This window comes from Lissotriton helveticus, chromosome 3_1, assembly GCF_964261635.1.
Source record: "Lissotriton helveticus chromosome 3_1, aLisHel1.1, whole genome shotgun sequence".
NCBI lineage: Eukaryota > Metazoa > Chordata > Amphibia > Caudata > Salamandridae > Lissotriton > Lissotriton helveticus.
This window is the reverse complement of record NC_136061.1, coordinates 1,101,908,690-1,101,935,649: the sequence shown is the minus strand read 5'-3', so window position 1 is coordinate 1,101,935,649 and position 26,960 is coordinate 1,101,908,690. Positions and strand designations below refer to the sequence as shown.

Sequence of the window (26,960 nt, the reverse complement as noted above, 5' to 3'; positions counted from 1 at the left end):
CCCCACACACACACCCACACCGAGCCCCCCACACACACAGCCACACAAAGCACCCCCACAGAGCCCCCCACACAGAGCCCCCCCACACACTGCGAGCCCCCCACACACTGCGAGCCCTCCCCCCACACACACTGCGAGCCCCCCCCACACACACTGCGAGCCCCCCCACACACACTGCGAGCCCCCCCACACACCCTGCGAGCCCCCCCCACACACTGCGAGCCACCCCCCACACACACTGCGAGCCCCAGACACTGCGGCAGGCGAAACCTAAAAAGAAGTGCCAGGGCTCCTGCAACATGACATCCAACCATGCATACATCTACCTATTTCAGGTTTCCATTGGACACGCCCTCTGCTGGCATCGTCGCCTTCGACCTCACTGACACATTCAAAAGTCTGCCTAGGATGACCGGATGACTCCATGTCACGAGGACATAGCTTGCCTGATAACAATATGTACAGACAAGGTCCAGAAGGGGTACCTCAGTGACTGCTCTGATGCCTCCCTGAAGCCCCCCTCCCCGCTCTTCCAACCTTGCTCCCTCTGCCAGTCTGATCACACAACTAGATTCTGTTATGCCAAGAAGAAGCTTATGCCGAGAGCCCTGGCGTGTCCCAGATCCAAGTGTGAGGATCTCGCCTGTCTGAATTCGGCACTTTTGTGATGCATTTAGGGGCTTGTAGAAATTAAGGCCACGGCGTCGCTGTCCACCTCGATCAGCTCCTGCGGCACAGGGGAGGAAAAGAAAACAAAAAGAAACTTTAAAAGTTGTGGGGCGAGGCCTGCCTCTCCCCTGTCCCTCGCAGCACAGTGATGCTACTGGCCCCCTGCGCGCCCTGCCCCCTCCCTGAGGGGTTCTCGTTACCTCACCCCAGATGGAATGCACACCTCACGCTCTCAGCAGAGGGAGACGTGACTGCCCCTGTCATGTTGAACCTGTCTCGGAGGCCCCCGCCCCAGGCCCCCAGCGGTGGCCGTGATGCCGCACTACAGGGGCGTTGTGCAAGTTTTAACACTAGTAAAATAAAGTTGTTTCACTGCCACAGTGCAACACATAATTCTGAATGTTGTAGGACGAGATACCTTGTATTTGTACTACTGTAGTACAGTCATGGCCACTGCATTTAAGCGGCAATAGGGGACAAAATGACGCGGCTGTGTTCACTAAATTGCGTGGCTAAACCAAATTATGTGGCTCATTCTCTGGAAATATTTCACTATTTGGTCATTTTGCACCACAACAATACTGTCTCGGAAAATGTAAAATAAAAGGTGACCAGCCAGTAACTTTTGAGCTGGTTAACCTAGAAATAATTATTGTTGTTGAAACTGTCAAGTGTGGTAAATACATCATATGGGTAAAATGCCAGAGGCGCAGAATTGGACAAGTTGAGTAGGCGTCAGTAAAGGGCAGTACATAAACTGTGAGGCCCAGTTAAGTGTCTTTACACCGCCTACGCTGCACATTTCCTTAGGGAATTGCATAAACTGTGAGGTCCAGTTAAATGTCTTGACTCCATAGTTAAGCGAGCACAAGGATTGGTCCTTGAGGCGCGAGGCAGGGGGTGTCATTAATGCATCAGTGAAAGGTGCCCGAGGTACCTTTCATCACAGGAGGGGGGATGCGCCAGTGCAATAGTCCAGATCAGACAACGCAGTCCCACCCACGCCCCAGACAGGAGGATGGCGAAGCATCGGTAAAACATTCATCGAGCCCTCCCTCCAGGAAGAGCGGCGCTCTCTGCTCCTGTGCGAGACTGTCGCCTTGTTGGACAGATTCCCAGTGAAAGAGGAGCAAAGGTCACATCCTTCTAGGTGGGGGCTGTTGCTGCATCAATAAAATACAGATCCGAAGCCCACCCTGGCGTCCTTCGGTGGGAGTGGGGGTAAACAACACTCTGAGGTGAGGGTGCGGGACACTGTATTCTACAGAAATAAAGAGAGGATGCTTAAATGGAGCCCCCTCCCCGCAGGATGGGGGCGGGACGCCTGCAGTGAGTTCTACGTGAAGAACGGGGCTGCATAAACTGAACACCTCAATCGGAAAAGGGGCGGATATTGGGCTCCAGAGGGAGGAGAAATGAGTGCCTTAGAGGGAGACGCCCGACGCCCGCCCACCGACGGACAGACAGGAGGCTGGGGCGTTAGGTTCAACAGAGGGGAAAGGACGCATTATCAGAACACTAGAAGGGGGTGGAGCAGAGCATTCTACCGAGAGGATGAGCGGGAACAGAGCATTCTACCGAGAGGATGAGCGGGAACAGAGCATTCTACCGAGAGGATGAGCGGGAACAGACATAAGGCAAAAAAAACAAAGCACTCACGCAAGCAGGAAGGCGGGTGCCGGTCAATGCCGGAACAGATTCGGGGGCGTTCCCGGCTTTCGGCTGACGTCGCGTGACGTCGGCAAAAGCCAAAGAATCTCGGGAACGCCCCCGAATCTGGTCCGGCATTGACGGACAGGCCCCTCGTCCAATGGCTAGGCTCCATTTATGGAGCCAGCCAATGAATGACGAGGGCCGACCCAAACCCACACTACAGTTCTCATCAGGTTTTCGCCTGCGCGAAAAAGATGCGCAGAGCGCATCTTTTCGCCAGGCAAAACCTAACACAGGAGCTGGGGCGTTAGGTTCAACAGAGGGGAAAGGACGCATTATCAGAACACTAGAAGGGGGGTGGAGCAGAGCATTCTACCGAGAGGATGAGCGGGAACAGAGCATTCTACCGAGAGGATGAGCGGGAACAGAGCATTCTACAGAGAGGATGAGCGGGAACAGACATAAGGCAAAAAAAACAAAGCACTCACGCAAGCAGGAAGGCGGGTGCCGGTCAATGCCGGAACAGATTCGGGGGCGTTCCCGGCTTTCGGCTGACGTCGCGTGACGTCGGCAAAAGCCAAAGAATCTCGGGAACGCCCCCGAATCTGGTCCGGCATTGACGGACAGGCCCCTCGTCCAATGGCTAGGCTCCATTTATGGAGCCAGCCAATGAATGACGAGGGCCGACCCAAACCCACACTACAGTTCTCATCAGGTTTTCGCCTGCGCGAAAAAGATGCGCAGAGCGCATCTTTTCGCCAGGCAAAACCTAAAAAGGAGGTGGCAGTTACACTGAAAGTGACTGGAGTTCACACACGTGCAGATCTGCCCAACACAAAGAGGAAGATGGCCTTTAAAGTCAGGAGACACAATGAGCAACTGCATCTGCTCAAAGGGCACAAGAAATACGTAAAGACAAAGTGCAGGTCCACTGTGGCCTTTGGGAGGAACAGATGTGTCAAATCTTTAATAAATCTCTCCTCAAGAAGTGATTTACAAAAGAACAGTTGATTTGGCAAGCATATAAAGCCTGAAGGGCAGATAACCCTTAATAGTGCTCACAGCAAGGCCTTGGTGGGCTAAAGACAAAACAAACAAAAGAATATCCGACAGCTTAGCTAGTAAAGGGTCGACTCTAGCCTATACCACACCAACCCACAAACCTGGCAGTATCTAGCATAAGTGGAATTTATGGAAGGATATCTAGAAGCAAGGATGAAATCCACTATTTCGTGCAGCACATCAAATACAGTCAACTGTTACTGCTCGTTCTCCAGGCGTGGAGATGTAGATTGTGTAGATTGGAATGGATGACCCTTCCTGTTGCTGAGACAGGGCATATGCCAAAGTGGCAGCCTGATCAGAGGATAGGAGCTCATGCTCAGAAGCTTCGGATACCACACTCCCACAGCCAATCTGGAGCCACTAGAATATGTTGAGTCTGTTGGTTCTTGATTGTTTTCAGAATCCAGGACAGGAGGAGTAGAGACGTAAAGATGTACAGGAGTACAAAGTTCAATTCTAGCTAAAACGTATTCAGTAGCAGGCGCTCTTGCTGACCGCCAATGCCAAAACTATTGAAATTGCACATTCTTGACGGTGCTGAAAGGATCTAGCCAGTGTACCCTCCACTCCCAAAAGGTGCACAACGCCACCCATGGATGCAGTCGCCATTCGTGGTGTGCCAGATGCCATCTGCTGAGCTCGTACACTGTGATATTCAAGGATCCTGCCAGGTGGCCCAATCAGAAAGATGCCTAGATGCTTCAATCAACTCAAAAAGCGCAAAGCATGCTGGCGCGTGGCTCAAGACCCAAACCACTCTGCTTGTTGCAGTACCATATGGCAGTGGTGTTTTCTGTGAGAGCCTCCACCAGCCTTCTTTTGATGGACTGTAGAAAGACCTTCAAAACCAAGGAAATGGCTCGTAACTTCAGAAATTTGATATGGAGTCAGGTTTACACTGGAGACCTCTGATCTCCATCTCCCTCTAAATGGCCTCCCGAACCAAGTAGTGACACCTCAGTCACCTCCATAAACTGTAGATGAGGAAGGATGATGGAATAACTAACATGAAAAGGGGAGAAAACCTTTGGCAAAAGGCTGTCCTGGTCCTTTACACCGGTTTGTATGGGAAAAATACGGTGTAAGGCAGCTACACTGAGACAGCTTGGAGCTCACTCATCTAACTAGCTGGGATGATTGTGACAAGGAATACAGTCATCAGAGTCAAGAGACATAGTGGGCAAATGTGCATCAGCTCAAAGGGAGTGCACATGAGTAAAGAGAGGACAAAATTGAGCTCGCACTGTGGCATCACATAGGGTTGGGGGGACAATTAGTGTGAAACCTTTTATAACTCATCACAACGAAGACAACTAGTCTGGCATATGCACAAAGGCCAGAGGGTAGATACAAAACCTTTAAAGGTGCCCAATGCAAGTCCTTGCTGGTCCAATGATAAAGCAAACAACTGACAGTTTGCCGAATAACAGGTCTGCATTACTGGTGCCACACCATACCACAAACTTCTCCCACCCACCTGGGTAAGCATACTTTATAGAGGAATGCCTGGTAGGAACTATGACATCCACTACTTTAAAAGTAAGATCAACGTAATTAACTGGTGCCTCTCAATTTGCATGCAAGGAGGTGTAGACTGCGCAGCTTCAGGTACAGGACCCTGCCATGCTGCTGCTACAGGAGATCCTCCCGAAGCTGCAGCCTGATCAGAAGACAGATGCTCATGCCAAAAAGTTTTGGGTACCACTCTCTCCTGGCCCAATGTGAGTGAAGGATGTTTATGATCTTCTACCGAATTTGGAGCAGGAGATGTGGTGGAAAGGCATACAGCAGTCCTATGTTCACTCTAGCTGGAACGAATCTGCAAGGAGAGTACCTTCTTGGAAACTCCAGTGTGGAAATGATATGACACAGCACCTGTTTGACCAGGACAAAAAGAGCAAGTCAGGGTACTCCCCGTTCCGGGAGGATGCAATGTGCTACCTCCTATAACTGCCACTGCCAATCAGCAAGGCATAGATGGCTTTGTTTGTCTGCTCTGGAAATTAAAGATACCGCCAGTTGGTGCAAGATCAGAGAGCTGCCCTGAAAATTCGTCCAGGTCCAGAGGTGCAGTGCCTCCAGTCACAGAGCACAGGACCCCACTCTGCCCTGCTTGCAGCGATGTCACATGGCAGTGCTAGTGCCCGCCTATCCTTGATGGAATGTAGGAAGGCTTACAACGGCTAGTTAATGGCCTAAAACCCCATCAGGCTGTTGTGAAGGTAGTTTTTAGCAGAGACATCCTTCACAACAGCCTGACCAGAGTTCTATGACCTCCACCTCTCCCAGTTGACCCTCTCTAACCAGACTGTGATGTGTCATTTACTAACCCCAGCTCGGGATGGGTTAGAGAGAGTGGTCTGCTGTTGGTCAAGCCACCACTGGAGATCTTTTGGAGCCTCCTCCGAAACCTGGATGGAATCTGACATGTCCTCTTGTTGGTGGACCTCACTCTACTCCACTACGTTCTATGCTACTTTACTTCAATCTATTCTATGCAACTCTACGCTACTCTACTCCAAACCACTCTACTCCACTGTATGGAACTTCACTGTATCCCACTTCACCCTACACCACTCTACCCCATTCTACTCTCTCGCACTTCACTGTACGCAACTCCACTGTATGCCACTGAACCCTTTTGCACTTTACCCCTCTACCCTACTTCCCTATACCCCACTTCACTACTGTACATCACTCTACAAACCTCTACTCTATGCCACTCTAATCTACACCACTCTAATCTAGTCTATTCTACGCCACTGCACTCTACCCCACTTCACTCTTCACTACTCTACACCACTCTACTGTACGCCACTTCACTCTACCCCACTTCATTGAACAATATTCTACTGTACGGCTCTCTATGCCACTTCTGTATGCCAGTTCAGACCAATTCACTCTACCTCACTGTACTACATATAAAAGAATTAATACTAAACTAAACAACATTACATAATTAGAAATCAATTTTTACCCACCAAAAAAAACACAAATTCAATACAAAACCCCAAAACTAAATTATAACTATAACTTTTTAATTTCTACGGTTTGTGTAGTTAAAAATCTTTTTAAATCGAAATAAATTGATTTTTCTTGATTACAATGTATCTTTAACATTGGGGGGAGGGGTCCTTTTGTATATGTACGATCTGGGGTACCCACAAGCAGATGGGTCGATTCTAACTTCATGACTATCATTTCTGTCTGAGCAAGATCCGGATCTGTGTCAAACGTGCAGAAAAAAGTGACCTTGGGTCAGGACATTGAATGGGAGGTTTACAGTACTGTAATGGTACAATTACATGGTTTCCACTGCAGAAAAATGTAGCTAGTGCCGTTTACTGCATGGAAAAGCTATTAAGAAAGTTTCTGGATCTACTCTGTGCATTGGGATAATCAAAAGATGGGGAATCTAAAGGTACACGTATTTTTATTTAACTGCAGGTCAGTAGCTTAGCAACACTAAATATGTGGCATTAAAGCAATCCAATAGTCTAATAAAAAAAATTATAGGATGAATGGCTGAGATTGACGCCATCAGACTGCTATCAGGATTGATCTTGTGACATTCAGGTCAACAGATGAGTGCAGCAAAGTCTTAACTCATTTAGTCCTCTTACTGGCACCCATTAACTTTTTAGCTGTCATAATGGGTGGGAGAGAGTAAGGAAATCCTTACTGGGATCATTGGAAGAAAAACTGTTTAAATTAGCTGCAGTAGAGTAGCTTTGCAACAGTATCTGGCGTTAAAGCAATCCAATTCAATAGTCTAGTTCAGTGGTTCTTAACATTTTGAATTCTGTGGACTCCCACTTAATAATTACTGGAGTCCGGTGACCCCTACTGAATCATTATTGGAATCCAGGGACCCCCACTGAGTCATTACTGGAAGCAGGGGACACTAGCCTGAGCAATTTTGTGGATTTGAAACGGAAATAAATACACAACAATAAAGGCACAACCATGCTTCATTCAAATACATAAATAACTAAATATTTTCTTTACTTCACAAACAAATCTGAAAAAATCAAAATGTAATTTCAACAGGAAGGTTGGAACTTTTGTAATTTCAATTGATGTCACCCACCTTGCACTGCTCCCATAAATCAATCTAAGGATATAAACGTAATTTTGATCCTCCAATTCCAAATTCATTCACATTTATAGAACATTTTACATTTTCATTTTTCAACTTTATTTCGTTATGTAATCTGTTAATATTTAACTTTCTAAGCAGTTGCGGACCTCCTGAGTAGGCATTGCGGCACCTCAGAGGTCCATGGACCACTGGTTAAAAACCCGAGGTCTAGTTTATCAATCCTAGTAGGATGAATGCCTGAGTTTGGTGCTATCAGGTTTGATCTTCAACTCATTAAGCCCTCTTGTTGGCACCCATTCACTTTTTCGTCGACAAAAAGGGATTGGTGAGGGAGGCTAAGGAAATCATTATTATTTTATATAACCATAGCTCTAAGACTATAGATCCAAGATCTGCATTTTAGGCCCTGGAGCTAAGGATCCATGCCAGAATTTCAGAACAACAATTACTATGTAAGTTAATTCATTCTGTTTACATTTATTTTGTGTGGTTGTCCTGAAAATCTCATTTGGATCTCCTTCCCTGGACCTACGTTGGATACCAATGCTCTAGATGCATACTTAATCTGAAGCATTTGAACAATGGTCTAATTGCTGGAATGTATTCAAAGTTCTGAATTCTTCTAAAAAGTACATATACGGAAGAAACCCCTGGTGCGCACAGTGTCAGGATAGACATTTGAATAAAACAAGGAAAACTTTTTTTTCACAAATAGCTTACTAACTTCAGTTTTTTTACGTGCTTCCATCGCTTTCATAAGCATCACATGCTGCCTCCTCCTCTCTCGTTCCTATTGAGAACATATATAATTAGAGCAGACCAACACAAATGTGACAATTAAAAAAGGCTTAGTTAAAACGCCAACAGGTTTAGAACGGACAGACAATGGCAAAGTAAATATTAAAGACAATGATGGCCAAGTTTGCACACGTTTTAGTTAAAGTTTAGAAAGCTTGTACAAGAACAATCAAAAGCATAACAGTAAAGCAATGAACATGAAGGCAGTGTACAACAAGCATACAAAATGTACTCATGGTCAATAACAAAATGATGCTCTTTTATAAGCTGGCAGAACACAAAGCATAATGGTTGGCCAGAAGAGGTAAATAGCTTTATGCCCATTATAACCTGCTGCCTGCTAAATAGGGCCATGGTTATTAAGAAGCTGGTCTGACAATTTTTAAGAATTATATATTGTACTTCCATTTTTTACATTTTGAGCTTGTTTATTTGGGCAATAGAACATATTCTAGCTAAGCAAAGTACATTACAAATCCAAAACCAAGCCAGTTGTTTTAAAAATAGATAAGTGAAAATTAATGATGGTTCATATCCAACCATAGCTAATATATAATTTATAATCCAGTTGTGACCTTCCCTTGATGCAATGCATAAAGCCACAAAAGTTGCACCATCAGCAGCACTGTTAAATGTACTAAAGTGAAGCATGGGGAAGCAAACAAAACAAGGTTCTTTAACTTCATTTGAAGTATTCAAGTTTTGGGACCCCAAATACCTCATTCGAAATCAGGTACTGAAATGATATTTAAACAGTAGTCATTGGATCACAAGTATATGAACTATATTTCTCAAAACCGAACCCAATATACAATGCACTATGTATATTTAGTAAACATGACAAATAGAATGTTTCAAAACAACAATGCGTGTTTTGGTGTTTTAGTCAACACAGCCTTAAATGTGGATTGCTGTTACAGTGAGAAAATATTGAGACAAGCTACATTTGTAACGACAGACAGCAGATGTGTGCAATGCACTGTGCTGTGAAGCCATGCAGCAAAATGTAATATGACAGCAGCCAATGCTACATTTTATGCATTGCTATGACAACCATATCACAACCAAATCACGATGCGGTGTTAGATGAACAAAAATAAACATACCCATACCATATCTAGTCTATGTCTCTCCAACTCCTGGCAGAAAGAGTTGGCACATCATTATGAAAAAGAAATCACAGTCATAAAACCATTTCAACAAGAAATTCCCAACACTCCCCAAAATTACCCAATTACCAAAGCATGACAATACAATTTAAAATTAAAGCAAATACTTGGTCTACTTTAATGATAAAAAAAACAACTTGGAGAATTTACCATTACATCATTTTTCATAACATTTTAAGACTGATAAGAAAATAAGATTTTACCTCCAAACATATGTACATACCTGATGTTTCAAAATGATTGCCTGTTGCCTTCTTAGTTCCTTCTCCTATAGCACAAGGAAAGAAAGACAGTGTAAAACAACACAAGAAAACTACGCATAAGCTACAATTAATTCAACTGTATAATGTGCATCAAGGAATACTGCTTTTTCGATGTGCAATTGCAATGATGAGAATTCAGTCTCTGTGATGAGTACAAAATGGCCCATGTGATCCTCTTTAGAGATTTATTGTAAACTGTTCAATCACTAAACTGCCCAACAATTCATATTATGTATATAAAAACATATACATATACATACACACACATATATATATATATATATATATATGCATAGTTGCACGCACACACTTTCAGTCAAACATACAGACATTTTTTGAATCAGTGAACTTTTTTTATCATTCTCTTTTTAAATGGGATTTTAATCTTAAATTTGCATTAGCAAACATTGTTTTTCTTGCAGATCAAAGTTAGGTTTGGCATTTTCTCTACTACACTAGAAGAATAATCAAATATTTTTTTGAAAAACTAAATAAGTACCTTTTTTAACAGACATGGGAATATTGTGTTGGAATATGCATGTGATTTGGCCAGCATTTATCAAGACTTCATAAGATTATCAATAATAACCTGGACATATTTTTCAATTTACAAGTATTACTGCCACATCAAATAAAATCATTAAATATAATTTATTTTCATGCAAAATGGACATTTGGAAAGATGTAAAACTCAGTTTCTCTAAACTAACCTTTATTCGTTTCTCGGCCTCCATTAATTTGGCATTTGCCGCTTCTTCCTTCTTTTTCTGTTTAGCCTGTGCATGCAAAACAGGTCTCAATGTCATGCAACAGCACAACTACAACCTGAAAACAATCTCAGACTTGAAAGAAAACTTAACATTCAAATTGTTACATTACACGTTCAGAACTTCAGAAAGGAATAACTGATTTTTTCAAAATTGCCTCAGTTGTCCCAGCATGATGAAGTGCTACAATATCAAATCCTGAAATGTTTTTCTTTTTTTAATAAAAATGAACATATTGTTTTCACAGGCACGTCTTCTCTGTATAAAATAATATTTATACACTTACAAAGAATAAATAGTACATGGACGGTGTCAGGATAGAAAGCAGCGCAGGGCATTTTATTGCGAAAGGGTCTCACACAGAATGCATAAAGCATATATGGAATCATAAGACAAATGGACTTTTACCATCTCTGATCACTGTAGTGAAGAAAGGTTGGTAAAATTCACTAGTTTGCAGATTATACAGTCCTTCGGCAAAGCTATAGCCAACAAGTTAATTTGTAGCCAGCAATGCACCATACCAAACATCAGGAGTGACAATAGCATCACTTGATACTTAAAGGTTTGAGGGTTTTGGCCGTTTAAATTTCAGGTGCTACACAAGATGTAAGCTTGGAATGTATGTATCTCATATATTCACAATGGATTATCTATTGCTCAAAATTCAATTAGAAATAAGGACTAAACTGGGGTGGCAGCAGTCCTTGCTGCTACTTGCCATAACAATTAAGTCTATCACAGAGATTTTGAAGGTGAAACAAAGGTAGAATTAAACAACCATTAAAAAGTACTAAAAATATCCTATTGTACTTTTTTAATTAGATGCTATTAGTAAACCTAAAACAACTTCCGTAATATACTGCGCTGATCATAGACACAAGTATGCAACATATCACCATGCGGATGGACTGAAAACCTTCTGCTCTGTGGGGCCCATTCTATGCAGAGGCAGTATGCAGTGAAATGCTCTAAGTGCCAGAAATGCACACCAAGAGAGGTATTTGGATTGTGCTAACTACTCCATTCAAGGCTAAGTCAGAAGAGACGGTGCAGTCATCCAATAATGGCACCAATATCTACATTTGCAATCTTTAAAAAAAAAAAAAGATCTGAAACACCATCTTTATAGTTTCCCATAACTGTTCAAGATCTCTACATGGAACAGGAACTTGTTTTCGAAGGTCACTGTACAATCATACAGTACATATTGATCCTGTGGCACTGCACTAGTTGTAAGTTCGCATTCGCAAGCCCCGTTTTGCTATTTTCACCCACGTTCTCATTACTGTTAGACCCAGTGAGTAGGTGACACAAATCATTTTTGCCCTGGCAACAGATAAAAGTAACCCGAATAACAAAACAAGCATTGGAAATGCAATCGGGCTCGGATTTATTTGAGTTTGAGCTAATGGCATTGTAAATGGCAATGTCTTTTCGCCATGTGTTATGGAGTGTGTGCATGTGGTGTGTAGTGGAATTATGTGGGTTAGATTTGAATTGTAGCAATGGTGGCATGCTGTGCTTTACATGAATATGTTTTAAAGTAAAGTGTACCATACTGAGATTGCTACAATAGTTAATTGTGGATGCGTTAACAATTGATGCGTGCACTGATGGCTGGTGGTGTGTGTGACTGCCACACTGGTGCCACTGCACCTGCTGCACAATGGTAGCTACGCCACACTGGTGGTACTACACCTGCTGCGCAATCATAGCTAAGTACCACTGATAACACCTCACCTGCTCCACGAATGGTAACTACGCCACACACTGGTGCCACTGCACCTGCTGCACAATCATAGCTAAGCAACACTACCACTGCACCAGCTCCACCAATGGTAGCTACCAATCACCGGTACAACTGCACATGCTGCACCAATGATAGCTACGCCACCCTGGTGCCACTGCACCTGCTGCACAATCATAGCTAAGCAACACTACCACTGCACCAGCTCCACCAATTGTAGCTACCACTCACCGGTACCACTGCACATGCTGCACCAATGATAGCTACGCCACACTGGTGCCCCTGCACCTGCTGCACAATCATAGCTAAGTAACACTGATAACACTACACCTGCTACACAACGCCATCTACCACACACTGGTGCCACTGCACCTGCTACACAATCATAGCTAAGCAACACTACCACTGCACTCCACCAATGGTAGCTACCACTCACCGGTACCACTGCACATGCTGCACCAATGATAGCTACGCCACACTGGTGCCACTGCACCTGCTGCACAATCATAGCTAAGCAACACTACCACTGCACCAGCTCCACCAATGGTAGCTACCACTCACCGGTACCACTGCACATGCTGCACCAATGATAGCTACGCCACACTGGTGCCACTGCACCTGCTGCGCATTCATAGCTAAGTAACACTGATAACACCTCACCTGCTCCACGAATGGTAACTACGCCACACACTGGTGCCACTGTACCTGCTGCACAATCATAGCTAAGCAACACTACCACTGCACCACCAATAGTAGCTACCACTCACCGGTACCACTGCACATGCTGCACCAATGATAGCTACGCCACACTGGTGCCACTGCACCTGCTGCACAATCATAGCTAAGTAACACTGATAACACTACACCTGCTACACAACGCCATCTACCACACACTGGTGCCACTGCACCTGCTGCACCATAATAGCTAAGCAACACTACCACTGCAACTGCTCCACCGATGGTGCTATGCCACACTGGTGCCACTGCACCTACTGCACAATGGTAGCTACGCCACACTGGTGGTACTACACCTGCTGCGCAATCATAGCTAAGTAACACTGATAACACCTCACCTGCTCCACGAATGGTAACTACGCCACACACTGGTGCCACTGCACCTGCTGCACAATCATAGCTAAGCAACACTACCACTGCACCAGCTCCACCAATGGTAGCTACCACTCACCGGTACCACTGCACATGCTGCACCAATGATAGCTACGCCACACTGGTGCCACTGCACCTGCTGCGCAATCATAGCTAAGTAACACTACCACTGCACCTGCTCCACCAATGGTAGCTACCACTCACCGGTACCACTGCACATGCTGCACCAATGATAGCTATGCCACACTGGTGCCACTGCACCTACTGCACAATGGTAGCTACGCCACACTGGTGGTACTACACCTGCTGCGCAATCATAGCTAAGTAACACTACCACTGCACAAGCTCCACCAATGGTAGCTACCACTCACCGGTACCACTGCACATGCTGCACCAATGATAGCTACGCCACACTGGTGCCACTGCCCCTGCTGCACAATCATAGCTAAGCAACACTACCACTGCACCTGCTCCACCAATGGTAGCTACCACTCACCGGTACCACTGCACATGCTGCACCAATGATAGCTACGCCACACTGGTGCCACTGCACCTGCTGCACAATCATAGCTAAGTAACACTACCACTGCACAAGCTCCACTTACTGTTTCTTCACTCCCGCTGCCTACTCACAAGTTGTAATTTGCTATCGTGTAAAGGAACTGCCACTGTAGATGAAAAGTCAAGTAACATTTATTTAATCTCTCCCCCGTACTGAACGAGTGGCTTTCCTGCTGCATTTAGAATTTTTTTATGCACAACTGCCGATATGGCCGGATGCTGATTTGCCTCTTTGTAAAATCATATTTTGTAACAGCTTCCAGAGAGGACTGACAGTTTGCACGTTTTAGCCTTCTGCCAGAAATGTATACATAAACACGGTTACTTCTATACGAGTTGTCAAAACACTAGACCCTTCATTTATTTGCAAAAGGTGAAAATTGATAACGAATCAAATTATGTTCTGCCATACCGTAGCCCATACCGTATACACTTACACATGAAACGATGCACACGAACGCGCGCCCTCCAAACGCACTGCAGAATGGTGAACGCGCCCAGAGCATCTGGATTCCATTACAGCGGCTCCCTGACAGCTCCTAATTAAAATGTATGGACGGCCCTGCGTATAACCGCACACGATATGCAGGAAGTGCCCCACGAGTAAAATATATGGCCTATTGTGTTACAACTACTATAAACACGGCACAGCGAGGACCAATTACCATTCAGATTGGAACTAAAAGTACTGCAAAATCTCGCGCACTAAGGAATTTTTCCTGCACGAGTCAGAAACCCCTTAACAATAGGAGCTTGGAGCTCCGCCCCCCTGCTGACGCAGGCGTGACGTAGGCCGAGCCCTAAAAAGTGGGATCTAGTTATGTTCCATAGGATGGAATCACACTGTAAACCTTTCGTTTAGCTGCCAACCCAAAGAAGAAAGGCTTCTCTCCAGCAGAATGCAACCACCCTACAATCCCACAACTTGTGCCAGATATCTGCTCACTTTGCCAGCAGCAGCTCCTCCACTAAGGCGGAGGAGTATCGCCCCACTTCTTTAAGAGCAGTGCAGAGGAAAAATAAAATGACAATAACAATGGTTTTTTTAGTATGCGCTTGCAGTTGCACTGCAGCCAGGTGAGGGCGGGGATCGGCTCCCGTGACCCAGAGGGAAGGCGAGTGGTTGCTGCACTTTAAGGGCGCATGGCGGTTTGGCCAGCCTTCTTGGGCCACCCAAACCGTAATGCGCACTTTGCATGCTCTCCATCAGCAGTAATGCACAGCCTGGGTGAAGAACATGCACAGTCTCCCATGTCCCTCTTTGACCGCTGAATCACAGCGCTCAGACCAATCACAACGCTGCTGTAAGACAGTGGTGAGATTGGCTAGGGGAGTATGGTAGCCTGTGTGCTTCAAGGTTCCTGCATCGGAGGAGAGGTGGTGGCTGGCGACCAACAGGTACGTTTTATTTTGTATCCCCGCCCCCCCCCCTTCCCCGCACCGTTGCCACATTCACACATTTGCCCTACTGTGTTAGACCCATACCTATCCCATTACTAGGAACTCCTACACCTGAAAAACATGATTATACCATCTGGGTATATATTTTATAAATATTTCTTTGTCCTCGTTTGCCAAATTTATTTATAGCCCTCTGTACTTTCTGTATTATAGCAGTGGGTCAATGTACAACACCAGAGCACTGTCAGATATGGATTTCTCTGTGATCGGGTCTGAGTAAGGATTGTCTATGATGAGCAACACATGCTCAACTGTCTTCTGAACTTCATAAGGAACAAAGATATTTCAACTTGCTTGCCACTTGTAGATCGTCTTGTAATCTAGATATTTCTTTTATTTGGGCTTTCATCCTTACTACTAGCACCTCCAATCTCCAATGAGGGGCAAAGGGGGAAAAACATCGGTGAAGGAGGTGTAGTGGGGCTGAATGTCTTGCACAGGTGATACGTTTCAGTACTGGGAAGGGGTGAGGTAGCCTTATTGGCAGGCTGTTACATTGTAAGAGTTGAAGACTTGTTTTTAACCCTTCTTTTGACCTCTCTAGATGCATCCTTACAACACCTTTACCGTTACATACCAGAAATAGATGGTATGCTGAATATTTCAAAGTTTTTATCTAACTACGCCTCTTTCTTTCCTCATCTCTTCCTAGGTCTTACTGCTTCTCTCTAGAATGGTTTGGATGGGCAAGCGACCTTTCTATCTGCCTAATGGTGGACGTAGACCTACACTTTGACCACCCGCTGTTTGCGGCAAACCTAGAGGAGCATTCAGAGAAATATAGGGTATAATTTGGGCTGTGCCAGACAGCCAACTGTTAACAACATTCACTTAGATTATGTAATTAAACACTTGTTGGAGAAAAAGATTTACCTAAGTACCACTTTGAAATACTTCTGAAATACAATCCAGGGAGGTTGCAATTGGAAAGTGCAATTAACTGGTTACTGAAGTAGCTACAGTAGTAGCTGAAGGACCACCGCATGTGCTGCCTTGCAATCTGTCAGTACTGGTCAAACACACTTTGTCATGCATGTCACATAGACCACGCAATAAAGTTAAGAGTGGAGGTAATAAGGGTAAATGCATATAGTTGGGAATGATTAAAGAGTTGAACAATGGAAGTGGCTTTGTAACTGTGTGACCAGGCAGGAAAATGTGTGCAGTGGAGCTAATTGAATGTAATGTTAGAATTTACGGAAACAAGTATTTCCCACTAACAGATATGGGTGTCAGTTATTTTATTATTCACTTGTACCCACGCACCAAACACTCAGCAGGCATCATGTAGTTAAGATTGGATCAGTTGTATACAGCAGTACATCTTCTGTGTCTTGCAAAACACCATACAGAGTACCGCAGGGCATTAACCAGTGGTCTGTAAATCTAATGATCATAATCTCTGCCAGCTACTCTGGAAGACACGTAACAGTGACAAAAAATGAGGTCATGCCCAGTACTAGTATGTATCGTTTTCACTCTGAAAACACGTTCACTTTTTTTCTGGTACATTCAACGCCTATAAAATTTGATCCACTGCACAAACTGTATGAATGCAAGGTTAAGATCACAGAAAGTCTAAGGTGCCAATTGACTTCTCTGTAACAAGGATGTCATTGGCTCAGACACTCTTCTTGTGCCCTCAGCAAGAGAAGCAACCCGACACTTGACATGGTATATACGCCTCCCAGTATAAAGCATGCCTGGTCTTGATGAACCCTGCTGAAGATCAGAGGATGAGCCTAATGGCCACTAAGCGAGGATCACTACATCTAAGCTTAGTTGGTAACAGCCACTATACGGTTAATCCTGGCTGGTAAAGAGTAATTGAAAGACCACTATCTTGTGTACATCATCTGGCACAAAGAAACAGAATGTGGCACCCCTAGAAAATATTCAAATACTGGTTCTTTGAATTACGTGAGGTAGATTTATTATCAGTACACAGAAATTTGTCAATACTCCATTCCTGTGGTTAGCCGAAGATGCCCTGCAAGGTCGGAGGCATTTGTGTGCATCGATTCGGGGAGCATAACCCGCTCTCACCCAAGTATTGAACCTTGAAGTCACTAGATGGAAGGGTCTAGAGCACAGGAGGCAAGAGGGGTATTACAACCACCTCTTGCAGACTTTAAAGGAAATTAAAAAATTGCAGTCACACTAACAGGCAGCATTTTGAGAATTATTGCACTATTTTAAAACAGAATTTATTGCACTTTGCTCGTATTCTGGTACTTACCTTTAGGTGCATTATGGGAAATAGAGGACTTTGGGACTACGACCAGCTTGAGTCCACACGCAACAGCTGTGAGTGTTTGTCTATGATTAGGGCCAACCAAGCCAAAACACGTCAGATTATTAACAAGTACTTCTGTCCATAAATAACTTTCTCTTGTGCTTTAGCATTTTTCTTGTTGAACATACACACACACATCTTGAACAGCCAGCATGTCCACTCATTTACGTACAAGTCTTTCCCATCACGTACATATACAAGCTCCACAGCCCCATTATCTTTTTTTTTTTTTTTTACAATTTCAAATTATATATTCGTTATATAATCCTTAACACCTTCTTTAGTGTTTAGATTTACTTAATGTATTTATGGATCCTTTAAACAATTTTACGTATTTGTCGTCTTGGGGGTGGGGGGGAGAGTGTTATATAGCGCGAACTAGACCCGAAGGAATCAGAGCACTTTATATGAGCATGAGTTGCGTTACAGATGGACACATTCCTTTTTGTTAAGCACCGGAGGGTAAAAGTGAGTTGCCCAGAAATCACAGGAAGTTGAGCATAGTCTCCCTGTCGAGATTCGAACCCGGTTCACCAGCTTCGATGTCGACCACCGTAGACGTTCGGCCATATCTTCTCCCATTCATGCTTTTCTTATACACGTATTTATTACAGTTATTTTCTTGTGCTTTCCAATTATATTTGTTAGAAGGTGGTTCTGACCATCTAAACTGCACGGATTGTACGCTTTTTGAACACCTAATTGTTTAGCTTTTACTGTGGGAGAGCCTCATAAGTTGGGACTCACGCACAGTGTACTCATGATGAAAGGGACTGCATGTGGATTTTACCGGTGTCCCCCTGGTGAGAGTAGGCCCGCTGCACTGCAGCCGGAGTAAGGGGCACCAGGCTGGTTACATGCAGACACGTGTGTACATGCGTGTGCACAAGTGTAGGGGCCGCGTAAGGGAGATTCATGGCGTGCGCAGCCCAGGAGCAGTTACAGATTGAATGATGTGGCAGGAATTATGCAGAGCTAGGTGGTGTCATGGAATAGGCTTTATACTATGGGAAGAAACATGTAAGGGAAAGTCAGTGTGCTTTACTGTTTTCACTGAAGACCACTTCATTATTCTCCTATGAGGATGGGGATCACATGGGATAGTTTCACTTCCCTAGGGCCTACAGACTCCAGACATGCACTAAAGTCCACTGTAACATAGGTGAGAAGAAGTAGTCTTCTGAATTCAAAATCATAGATGTACTGCTTATGGGTCATCCAGAAATGTCATATTCCTCTGACTCAGCTCATACCCAGAGCCTGGCTGGGGCTGGCCCTGCCAGGAGGCTGGTTTAATGACCTTCCTCCCCAAGCTGTAGCATCAAAGGCCTAGCCCTTCACAATAAGCATTCCAAGGGCAAATGTCTTCTCTACAAAAGGGAGAGAAGAGGGGGTGGATCTACAGGTTAATCCATCAGCAGCTGTTACCTGGTTACAGGCACCAATCTGCTCTGGAGAGAAGGCAGCAAGGGGAGAAGGCAGCAAGGGGGGAAGGGGCTTTCAGAGACCATGAGGCATGAGATCCCTGGACAACACCATTTAGAACTAACCCAGAGGCCTGGGCAGGAAGTAGGGAGCAGGGGCAGAGAAGTGAGGTGTCGCTGTTTGATGGGGCAAGCAGAGACATCCTGCCAGCCCCCTCCAAATTCTTTTAAAAGAGCTTGCACATGAGGAGCTCTCTCTGGGGTGTGGTCTGCTGAGGAAGACTGGAGCTGGAGCCTGGCGCCATGGGCAGCTGGAAGGAAGAACCTCCAGACTGACCCAGGACCCTGGCTTGCGCCACAAGGGGAGACCGGGACCAGTGAGCAGAAGCCTGGGCCTCTGCGCAAGGAGAAGAGAGGTCCAGGAAAGGAGCCAGGCAAAAGGCTGGCACAGAGAGCCAGTGAAGACCGTGCCCAGATGAATTCACCCTCCCCGAGAACAAGAAGGCGAAACAAAGTGCTCCCAGTGACTGGGGAGCGCCATCTGGAGCAAGAAGAGGCCAAAATGGAGCAGAGCGGCTGCCTGGGGGCCAAGATAAGTCACCCCAGAAGGTAGGTGACCTTTGACCTCTGCAAGGACCAACGAAGAAGCGTGTGTGGCTCCGCCGCCGGTCCAAGATGTGCCCCTTGTGTGGGTTAGGCCCCAGGTGTTGCCCCCACAATAAGTTAAGTCGGGGAGCGCCGTCCGCTCCCCGTGAAACTGCCCGAATGGGGTGCCAGGAGCCCACCCTGCCCCCCAATGAGACCGTAGGGAGGGGAGCGCCGTTGCGGCCCCCTCTAAGGACAAAAGAAGCCGGGGAGTGCCGTTGCGCTCTCCGCGAAAAATTCCCAGGGGGCCCGGGACCCCAACTCCGTGCCCTGAAGCCCGGGAGCGCCATTGCGCTCCTGTGAAGAACTTCAAGGGGGAGAGGCCCAGGATCCCAACTCCGGGCTCCAGTGTGCCCGGCGCAGGTGGGGGGGGGGGGGGGGGGTGCGGCTGCACTCCCCACCTGCGCCAAAGTAATTCCAACAGCTTATGTATATTTGTAAATTGGTGCATAGCTTTGAGTACTGTGTGTGTTTAATAAATGTACTCTTCCTTTTATAAAGCAAAGTACAGACTGGACAGTCAATTATTGAGTGTTATTTCTGCGTACTGGTAAATTGCGATTACTAGCCTACACCATCTCCCGTGAGTTAGACTGCTCTGCAACGCTACCCTCTGAGAGTCATGTGCTACAATGGGGTGTTTGGTTCACAGTGAAAGACAAATGTAGTCATGTTATTTGTGCAAGCCTCACAGATACTTCCTCGTTTTCCAACAATATTATACTATTTACCCTTGCCATCCATTATATGTCCCTCTCTCTCTCTCTATCAAGCTATACATAATTAAGAGTCGGCAACAGTGACTCCGAACTAACGGTTCAGTAACATTTTCAACTGAAAACTGACCTTTCTTCCTCATATCCCGATACGAAAAGAAGAAAGAAGATCAAGAAGAAGACCCGCCGTGCAGCTGCTAACAACAATATGACAACAACAGACTTGGCCCCAGCCCTACCGGCCTGTCGATCCTGGAACCTGCTCCTGCCTAATCCCGGCGACTCCTGCGGACAGCAACCTTGGGACACCCGGAGGACCTGCCTGCCTTGACCCTCTTAAAGACTGGGACTCCCATCAGCAGAGGCTCTGCTGCAACAACCCACATGGTGCCAACCAGGTGCTCCGGACCAGCCAATCTGCACCCGCCAAGCGACTGGGACCCGAAGTCCGGTGCCTAAAGACCCTCCTCGATGAACCAGCCGACGCCTGCATACTCAGAACCAGGGGCCACCCCAACCGCGACCAGCCGAGAGTAAGCTTTTCCGACACCAAAAGACACCCCTGCACCCGGCGCCCTACAGCCCCCTGTGCCTCCCTTTGGGGTACCAACCTGCGCTCCAAGAACCCAACTTACCTCTTGTTGGACTTGGCCCTCTTGGCAGGGTCATCCCTGAGCTTTTTGCCTTCCTCCAATACTCTCTCTGACCTGTTTTTGTTGGTTTAATGACTCTGGGCACTTTACCACTGCTGACCAGTGCTAAAGTGCATATGCTCTCCCAATGTAAAATGTAAATGTGATTGATTTCCATGATTGGTTCATTGGATTTACTGTCAGTCCCCAGTAAAGTGCACCAGGAGTGCCAGGGCTTGTAAATGCCAATACTGCTAGTGGGCCTGCAGCGCTGGTTATGCCACCCACAGAAGCAGCCTTTTAAAATGTGTCTAGGGTCTGCCATTGCAGAACCTGCGTGCAGTCTGGTACTGTCATGCTGGCTGGGCAAGTGCACACACTTGCCAGCCCCTAAACCTTCCCTTAACTTCATATTAGTCATCCCTATGGTAGGCCCAAGGGCAGGGTGCATTGTAAGTGTAAGGTAGGACATGCTCTGATGTGTGTGGCATGTCCTAATAGTGAATTACAGCCAAATTCGTTTTTCACTATTGTAAGGCTACCTGTTCTCTTAGGCCAAGATGGGCTGCTGGAATTATTACACTCTATAATCCCAGCAGGCTCAGGGAACATAGTAGAAAATAAAGTTTAGTATGCCTGAACTCAGAATAATAAAATACGTCTTTTAGTAAAGTTTATTTTAATATCCTGTGTTTGCAAATGCTACTTTTAGAAAGTTAGCATTTGCATGCATAACCATTTCAGCCCGCCTCTGCTTGGATGTGTATCTGACTGTCTGGGTTATGTGAGTGACAGGGCTGGGGGATGACAGGTGGTGAACGCAAAGATTACACCTTAGTGGGAGGTGGGAGTGCCCCTGGACTCTGAATAGGGCTGTGCTCTGCCACCACAATGCTGGCTCCGCCCCCTGGGGAGCGACTGATGACTCAGCCGGCACCTGGCCCAGGAAGGGCGAAGCACTGTCAACAAGGTACTCCTGGCTGCCCCTGTCCCCACAATGCTGGCTCCACCTCCTGTGGAGCGTCTGATGTGCCTGCCCCTCACACTGAAAGCAGAAACCAGAGTACACCCAAAAAGTGCTCAGAGACTGCATGAAGTTATGCAGAGGCCCCCCTGGCCTGTGAGAACAAAGAAAATGCTGTATAAAAGTAGGAGCCCTGCTCCTTGTAAATCAGAATCCTGTTTCCCACAACGAACCTCTGCCCAACTAGAAGGAGAAGAAGACGCTGGAAGGACTGGCCTGCTGCTTGCCTTGCTGAGGAAGGAGAGGAGAAGACTTTTGAAAAGACTTTGCAGACTTGTGCTTTGAAACATTCTCCAAGGGCTTGATTGAGCCTGCCCCCTGAACTGAACCCCAGGACCAGTGGGTTCTCCTGTGCTTTGGCTCGTCTGTGACCTGAGGCCGAGTATTTCCTCCCGCCGGAGGTGAAGTCTGCCCCCTCTCGCCCCCTCCTAGGGCCGTGGTACCCGGGAGCCAGCCTGCCCTCTTGCCCTTGAGAGCCTTGCTCCGTTCGGAGTCGCTCTCTGCCCCAGGGCTAAGGCCGGCCGCTCCTCTACCCCCGCCTGCTTAAAGGAGCGCTTGAGTGCGACTTCAGTCCCTCCCGCCGGAATCCCGGGGACACGAGCAGCCTGCATCCTGGACGGCCGCCCGTGCATTCCATTGCACCCGGCCGCCCCGCTTTGCGCTGTCCCCCCAGGAGAGGCCGCGCCACACTGTGAAGGGAGCCCCCCCTCGGTACCGTCTGTACTGAGGGCTCCCGTGCTGCGCCTTGCCTCCCGGAGATCCTCCGCTTCAAGAAGAGACCCCAAGGCACTGACCGGACTGAGTCGCGCTGCTCGTGCACGACTCGGCCAAACCCAAAGGAATCGAGGCATTCTTGACGAGCTGACATCGTGCTAGGGGCCCGCAACGTGTTATTTCCCCTTTCGCCTCGCCCACTCTGTGTAACAGTGAACGGCTGTGCGCCTGGAGCCCTGAACGCTTCAATTGGCCGTAGCAGTACTGAGGAGGGATCTGTGCGCCCCGCACCCGAAGCTGACAGCGGTACGTCTCTCCCTCCCCTGCCGAAGTGTACGCCGCGTACGGGTGCTCACGCCCATGGCGTGAGCCTTTACAGGGTGTGCAGAGTTCTCCCGTCCAGAGCTCGTCGAAGCGCTACGAAGCGCAGAACCCGGTCCCTGAGGCCCTAGAGGGGTAGGAAACTTGTCTAACTTGCCAAAGAACTGCTTTTGAACCAAACTAGAAACCAAAGTGAAGGAACAACCTGCAATATTAAGAGAACTATTGTGGAGGTAATTTGAAGTGAAAAGAAACCCGTTTTTGAACAGTAAACTAAGAAGACACGCTTGCCTATTTTCAATCTGTGGCCCAACAAAAACGTTATTGGTCTTGTGATAAATCTTGTCTGTATATATATATATATATATATATATATATATATATATATATATATATATATATATATATTTTTACATAAAGGAACGTATTTTTATATATCTACAGCCTGGTGTCCATTTTTGGGGGGATTGGTACATTTTACTGTGTGTGTTATTACAAATGCTTAACTGAATAATGCCTGAAGAATAGCCTTGGCTGCTCACGCCACGCACCTAGAGGGTGAGCAAGGGTAATTCTAAGGGGTCATCCTTCGCCCTGACTTAGAGGAGAGGGTCCCTGCTTGTCACAAGTGTATACTTGCGCCAACCAGAGACCCCCAATTCGAACACCTCTCAAAGTGCTGGTCGCCCGGGAGGGTCTCCGTCCCCGAGCCTGCAGCCTTCGTTCCTTTTTGACCTTTCCCATTGGATAACATTGAGCGCCCGACGGCTCAAGAGCACCCTGCACCCAGCCGCCCGAGTGCCACTGGCTGTGCCACCTTTGTCCTATCCTACTTCCCCCTTTGCCCTGAGCAAGTGACCAGGAGTCCAGCTCCCACAGCCGCATGGCTTGCTAGCCAGCAGCCACCAACCGGAGGCCCCCTTTCCCTCACTGGATATCATTGGGCCTACCTACCTCTGCAAGCGGCCGGCCCTGCGCTGCTGGGGCGGAACCGACTGTACTTACCTGACCCTGGGGGACCCCTGAGTCTATACCCAGAACCTTAACTTCAACAGCCAAGTACTCACGTGGAAACCAGTAACTCACTTACCTGCCATTGGATAACATTGACCCATTTTGAATCGAAAATCTTTTAAGTGTGATGTTTTGAAAACTGCAAATATTCATATAAAATCAGCCGAAGTCCGAATTCCGAAGTAGTCACCTGCAAGCAGGCGAGAAGCCAGTACTGTACCTTGCGGCCCAGTACTGAACAGCAAAAGTAATCCTTACCGGGTTTACCAGTAATCTGTATTTTCTCTATAGGAACCCATTGTATGCTTTCCTATGAAATTTCTTCTAAGTGCCTACTTTTGAAAACTTGAAATATTCTTTAAAAATCATCTGAAATACTGAAACGCAATTACCTACCTGTTTTAAGTTCAGAACCCAGTGCTGGCCCTAGAATCCCAGTACTGGATTACAGGGCCGGACTGGGAACCAAAACCGGCCCTTTGCAAAGTGCTCAGCTGGCCCCCCGCCCCCCCTGGGGAGGGAAGGGGGGGCCCGGAGTTCTTTGCCCGGGCCGGTTTTCGGCCGATTTTGTTACTGGGCCGATTTTGCAGCCCTGTAACAAAAACGCCCCCCAGGGGCCCCAAACCGGCCCCCACCCGTGCGGCGCACCGGGGGATTGCCCGGTGCCCGCTACGGCCAGTCCGACCCTGCTGGATTACAAAAGTAACGCGATCATACTTTACCTGCAACCTAAATTTTCTCCCATTGAATAACATTGCCAGATTCTCATTGAAAAGTTTTGAAGTGTGAACTTTTAAAACAACTTTATATTCATGAAAATTCACCACAGTAACTAAAATGTTTTTGCTAATCTGGTTTCAGCTTAGACCCCAGGACTAAATCTAGGACCTAGCCCCGGAACTACTAAAGTAATCTGTACTGTAATCAACTGTACTTTTATGGTAACAATCCATTGAGCTCAATGCTAAAGTGTGTCTAGACTTGAGTTGCCTTCAGCAACTCCTGTACCCATTGTGTTCACCACCTTTATTGCTTACCTGCACAGTAATTACATAAGAGTTCTCATATCTAGCAAAGTATATTGTTATACCTGTTGGTTCTAATAATAAAACAACTATATCTTTGGATATAAAAACTATTGGCCTGGAGTTCAGTCTTTGAGTGTGTGAAATCCTTTGCTGACTGACTGTGTACAACAAATGCTTTGCACTGCCCTCTGGAACTGCCTTACTGCTCAACCAAGCTACCACTTTTGGAGTAAGGTCAGTCTGGACTTTAACCTCTGTTATACCTTTGGGGTTTGTGGACTCTATACACACTGTTCTTCATTATTGTCCAGTATATATAGAGCCACTATTTCACAGTGAGCAAATCTGGAGCTCACAGGAGACAAAGTGTTTTGAGGGAAGGCAGGGCAGGTCCTCCGGGATCTGGGGGGCTGCTGGATGCAGGATAGAGCGGATCCCGCTGGAGCAGGACGAGGTCGGGGCAGGCCATTAGGGCTGGGGCCAAGTCAGTTGGTGTCCTCCTCTTCTTCCTTTAGCTCGGCTTTTCAGTCCTTCTCCTGTCTTCTGATCTGAGGAGGCAAGGTTTGGGGTTGCCCCTAAATACTACATTTAGGGATGTTTCAGGTTGGGACCAATGGGTCCCTTCCTTGGGGTGGGTACACCCCCTATTATGCCACCCTCCAGTGGGAGGGAAGGAGTAGTTTCTGTCCTGTAACTCCAGTTCTGTAGTAGGGGTATCTCTGTTATAGTCATAATCTAGTGAATAGTCCCGCCCATGTGCGTGGACCCCAGAGCAATCAAAAATAATCTCTTAAGCTGTCAAAACATGCAGAACTGCATCGACACTTAAGAGAGAATTTAAAGACAGATAATGCAGCCTATATCCACAGGCAACACTGTCCAGTACTTCAACTAGAAATTCCACCAAAATCCACAAACAGCACAGCCTGTCCGGGGTTTTTCAAAGAGAAAAACCCTGCCTTTAACAGCAAAACCCTCTGGAATGATAAGTGGACAGACAAGCCCCATAGGCTGCCATTATGTGGCTCAGAACAGGATACTGTGCCTTTAAGAGAACTTTCCAGAAGTCTCACAGTATCCCAGAATGCACTGCAGGTCCCTTTTACTTTCAGTTCTTTTTGAAGGCGTAACACGCCAGACCTGTAGCATTTCTTACATGAATATCTCTCTCCACCGGGGAGGAGGGCGGGCTCTTATGACTATAACAGAGATACCCCTACTACAGAACTGGAGTTACAGGACAGAAACTACTCCTTCTGTAGTAGGGGATCTCTGTGTATAGTCATAATCTAGTGAATAGAATGGCAAGCCCATCCCCACACCAAAGCGGCGGTGGAGAAAAGAGAAATAACACCACTACTGTGCGAACAGATTTTGCAGCGAAGCCTGCCCAACCTGAGCGTCTCGCCTGGCATCAGTGTCCAGGCAGTAATGCTTAGCAAAGGTAGGGACCGACTTCCAAGTGGCCGCCTTGCATATTTCTGCAATTGGAACATTAGGGAGCAAAGCAGTCGTGGCAGCTTTGCCCCTGGTGGAATGAGTCTTAGGTTTACCCCCTAAGGTCTTATTAGCCTTTTGGTAACACAATTGTATACAGAACACAATCCACCTCGAAATGGACTGTTTAGAGGTAGCAGACCCGTCCTGACTGATCCATAATTGATAAACAACCGGTCTGACCTACGAATATCCTTGGTTTTATCCAGATAAAATGTCAACACCCTCCTGACATCCAGGGAATGCAGGGACCTTTCTGCTGGAGAGGAAGGATTCTGAAAAAA

The 26,960-nt window shown here is 46.5% G+C and overlaps 1 protein-coding gene across 15 annotated transcripts in view; it reads right to left on the bottom strand.

Annotated features, from left to right (window-relative positions):
• BAZ2B (bromodomain adjacent to zinc finger domain 2B) overlaps nt 1-26,960 on the bottom strand; it is a 1,221,971-nt gene that overhangs the window by 564,953 nt on the left and 630,058 nt on the right. For 4 of the 15 annotated variants that reach the window (XM_078681689.1, XM_078681682.1, XM_078681690.1 and 1 more), the window contains 4 exons: nt 10,430-10,495; nt 9,680-9,724; nt 9,394-9,426; nt 8,214-8,279 (listed from right to left, as the gene is read on the bottom strand). The exons of 1 other annotated variant lie outside the window; for it this stretch is intronic. In XM_078681689.1, coding sequence (XP_078537815.1) covers nt 8,214-8,279; nt 9,394-9,426; nt 9,680-9,724; nt 10,430-10,495 — 210 coding nt within the window. The remainder of the gene's footprint in view (nt 1-8,213; nt 8,280-9,393; nt 9,427-9,679; nt 9,725-10,429; nt 10,496-26,960) is intronic. 10 more of the 15 variants (XM_078681692.1, XM_078681696.1, XM_078681685.1 and 7 more) reach the window with 5 other exon arrangements.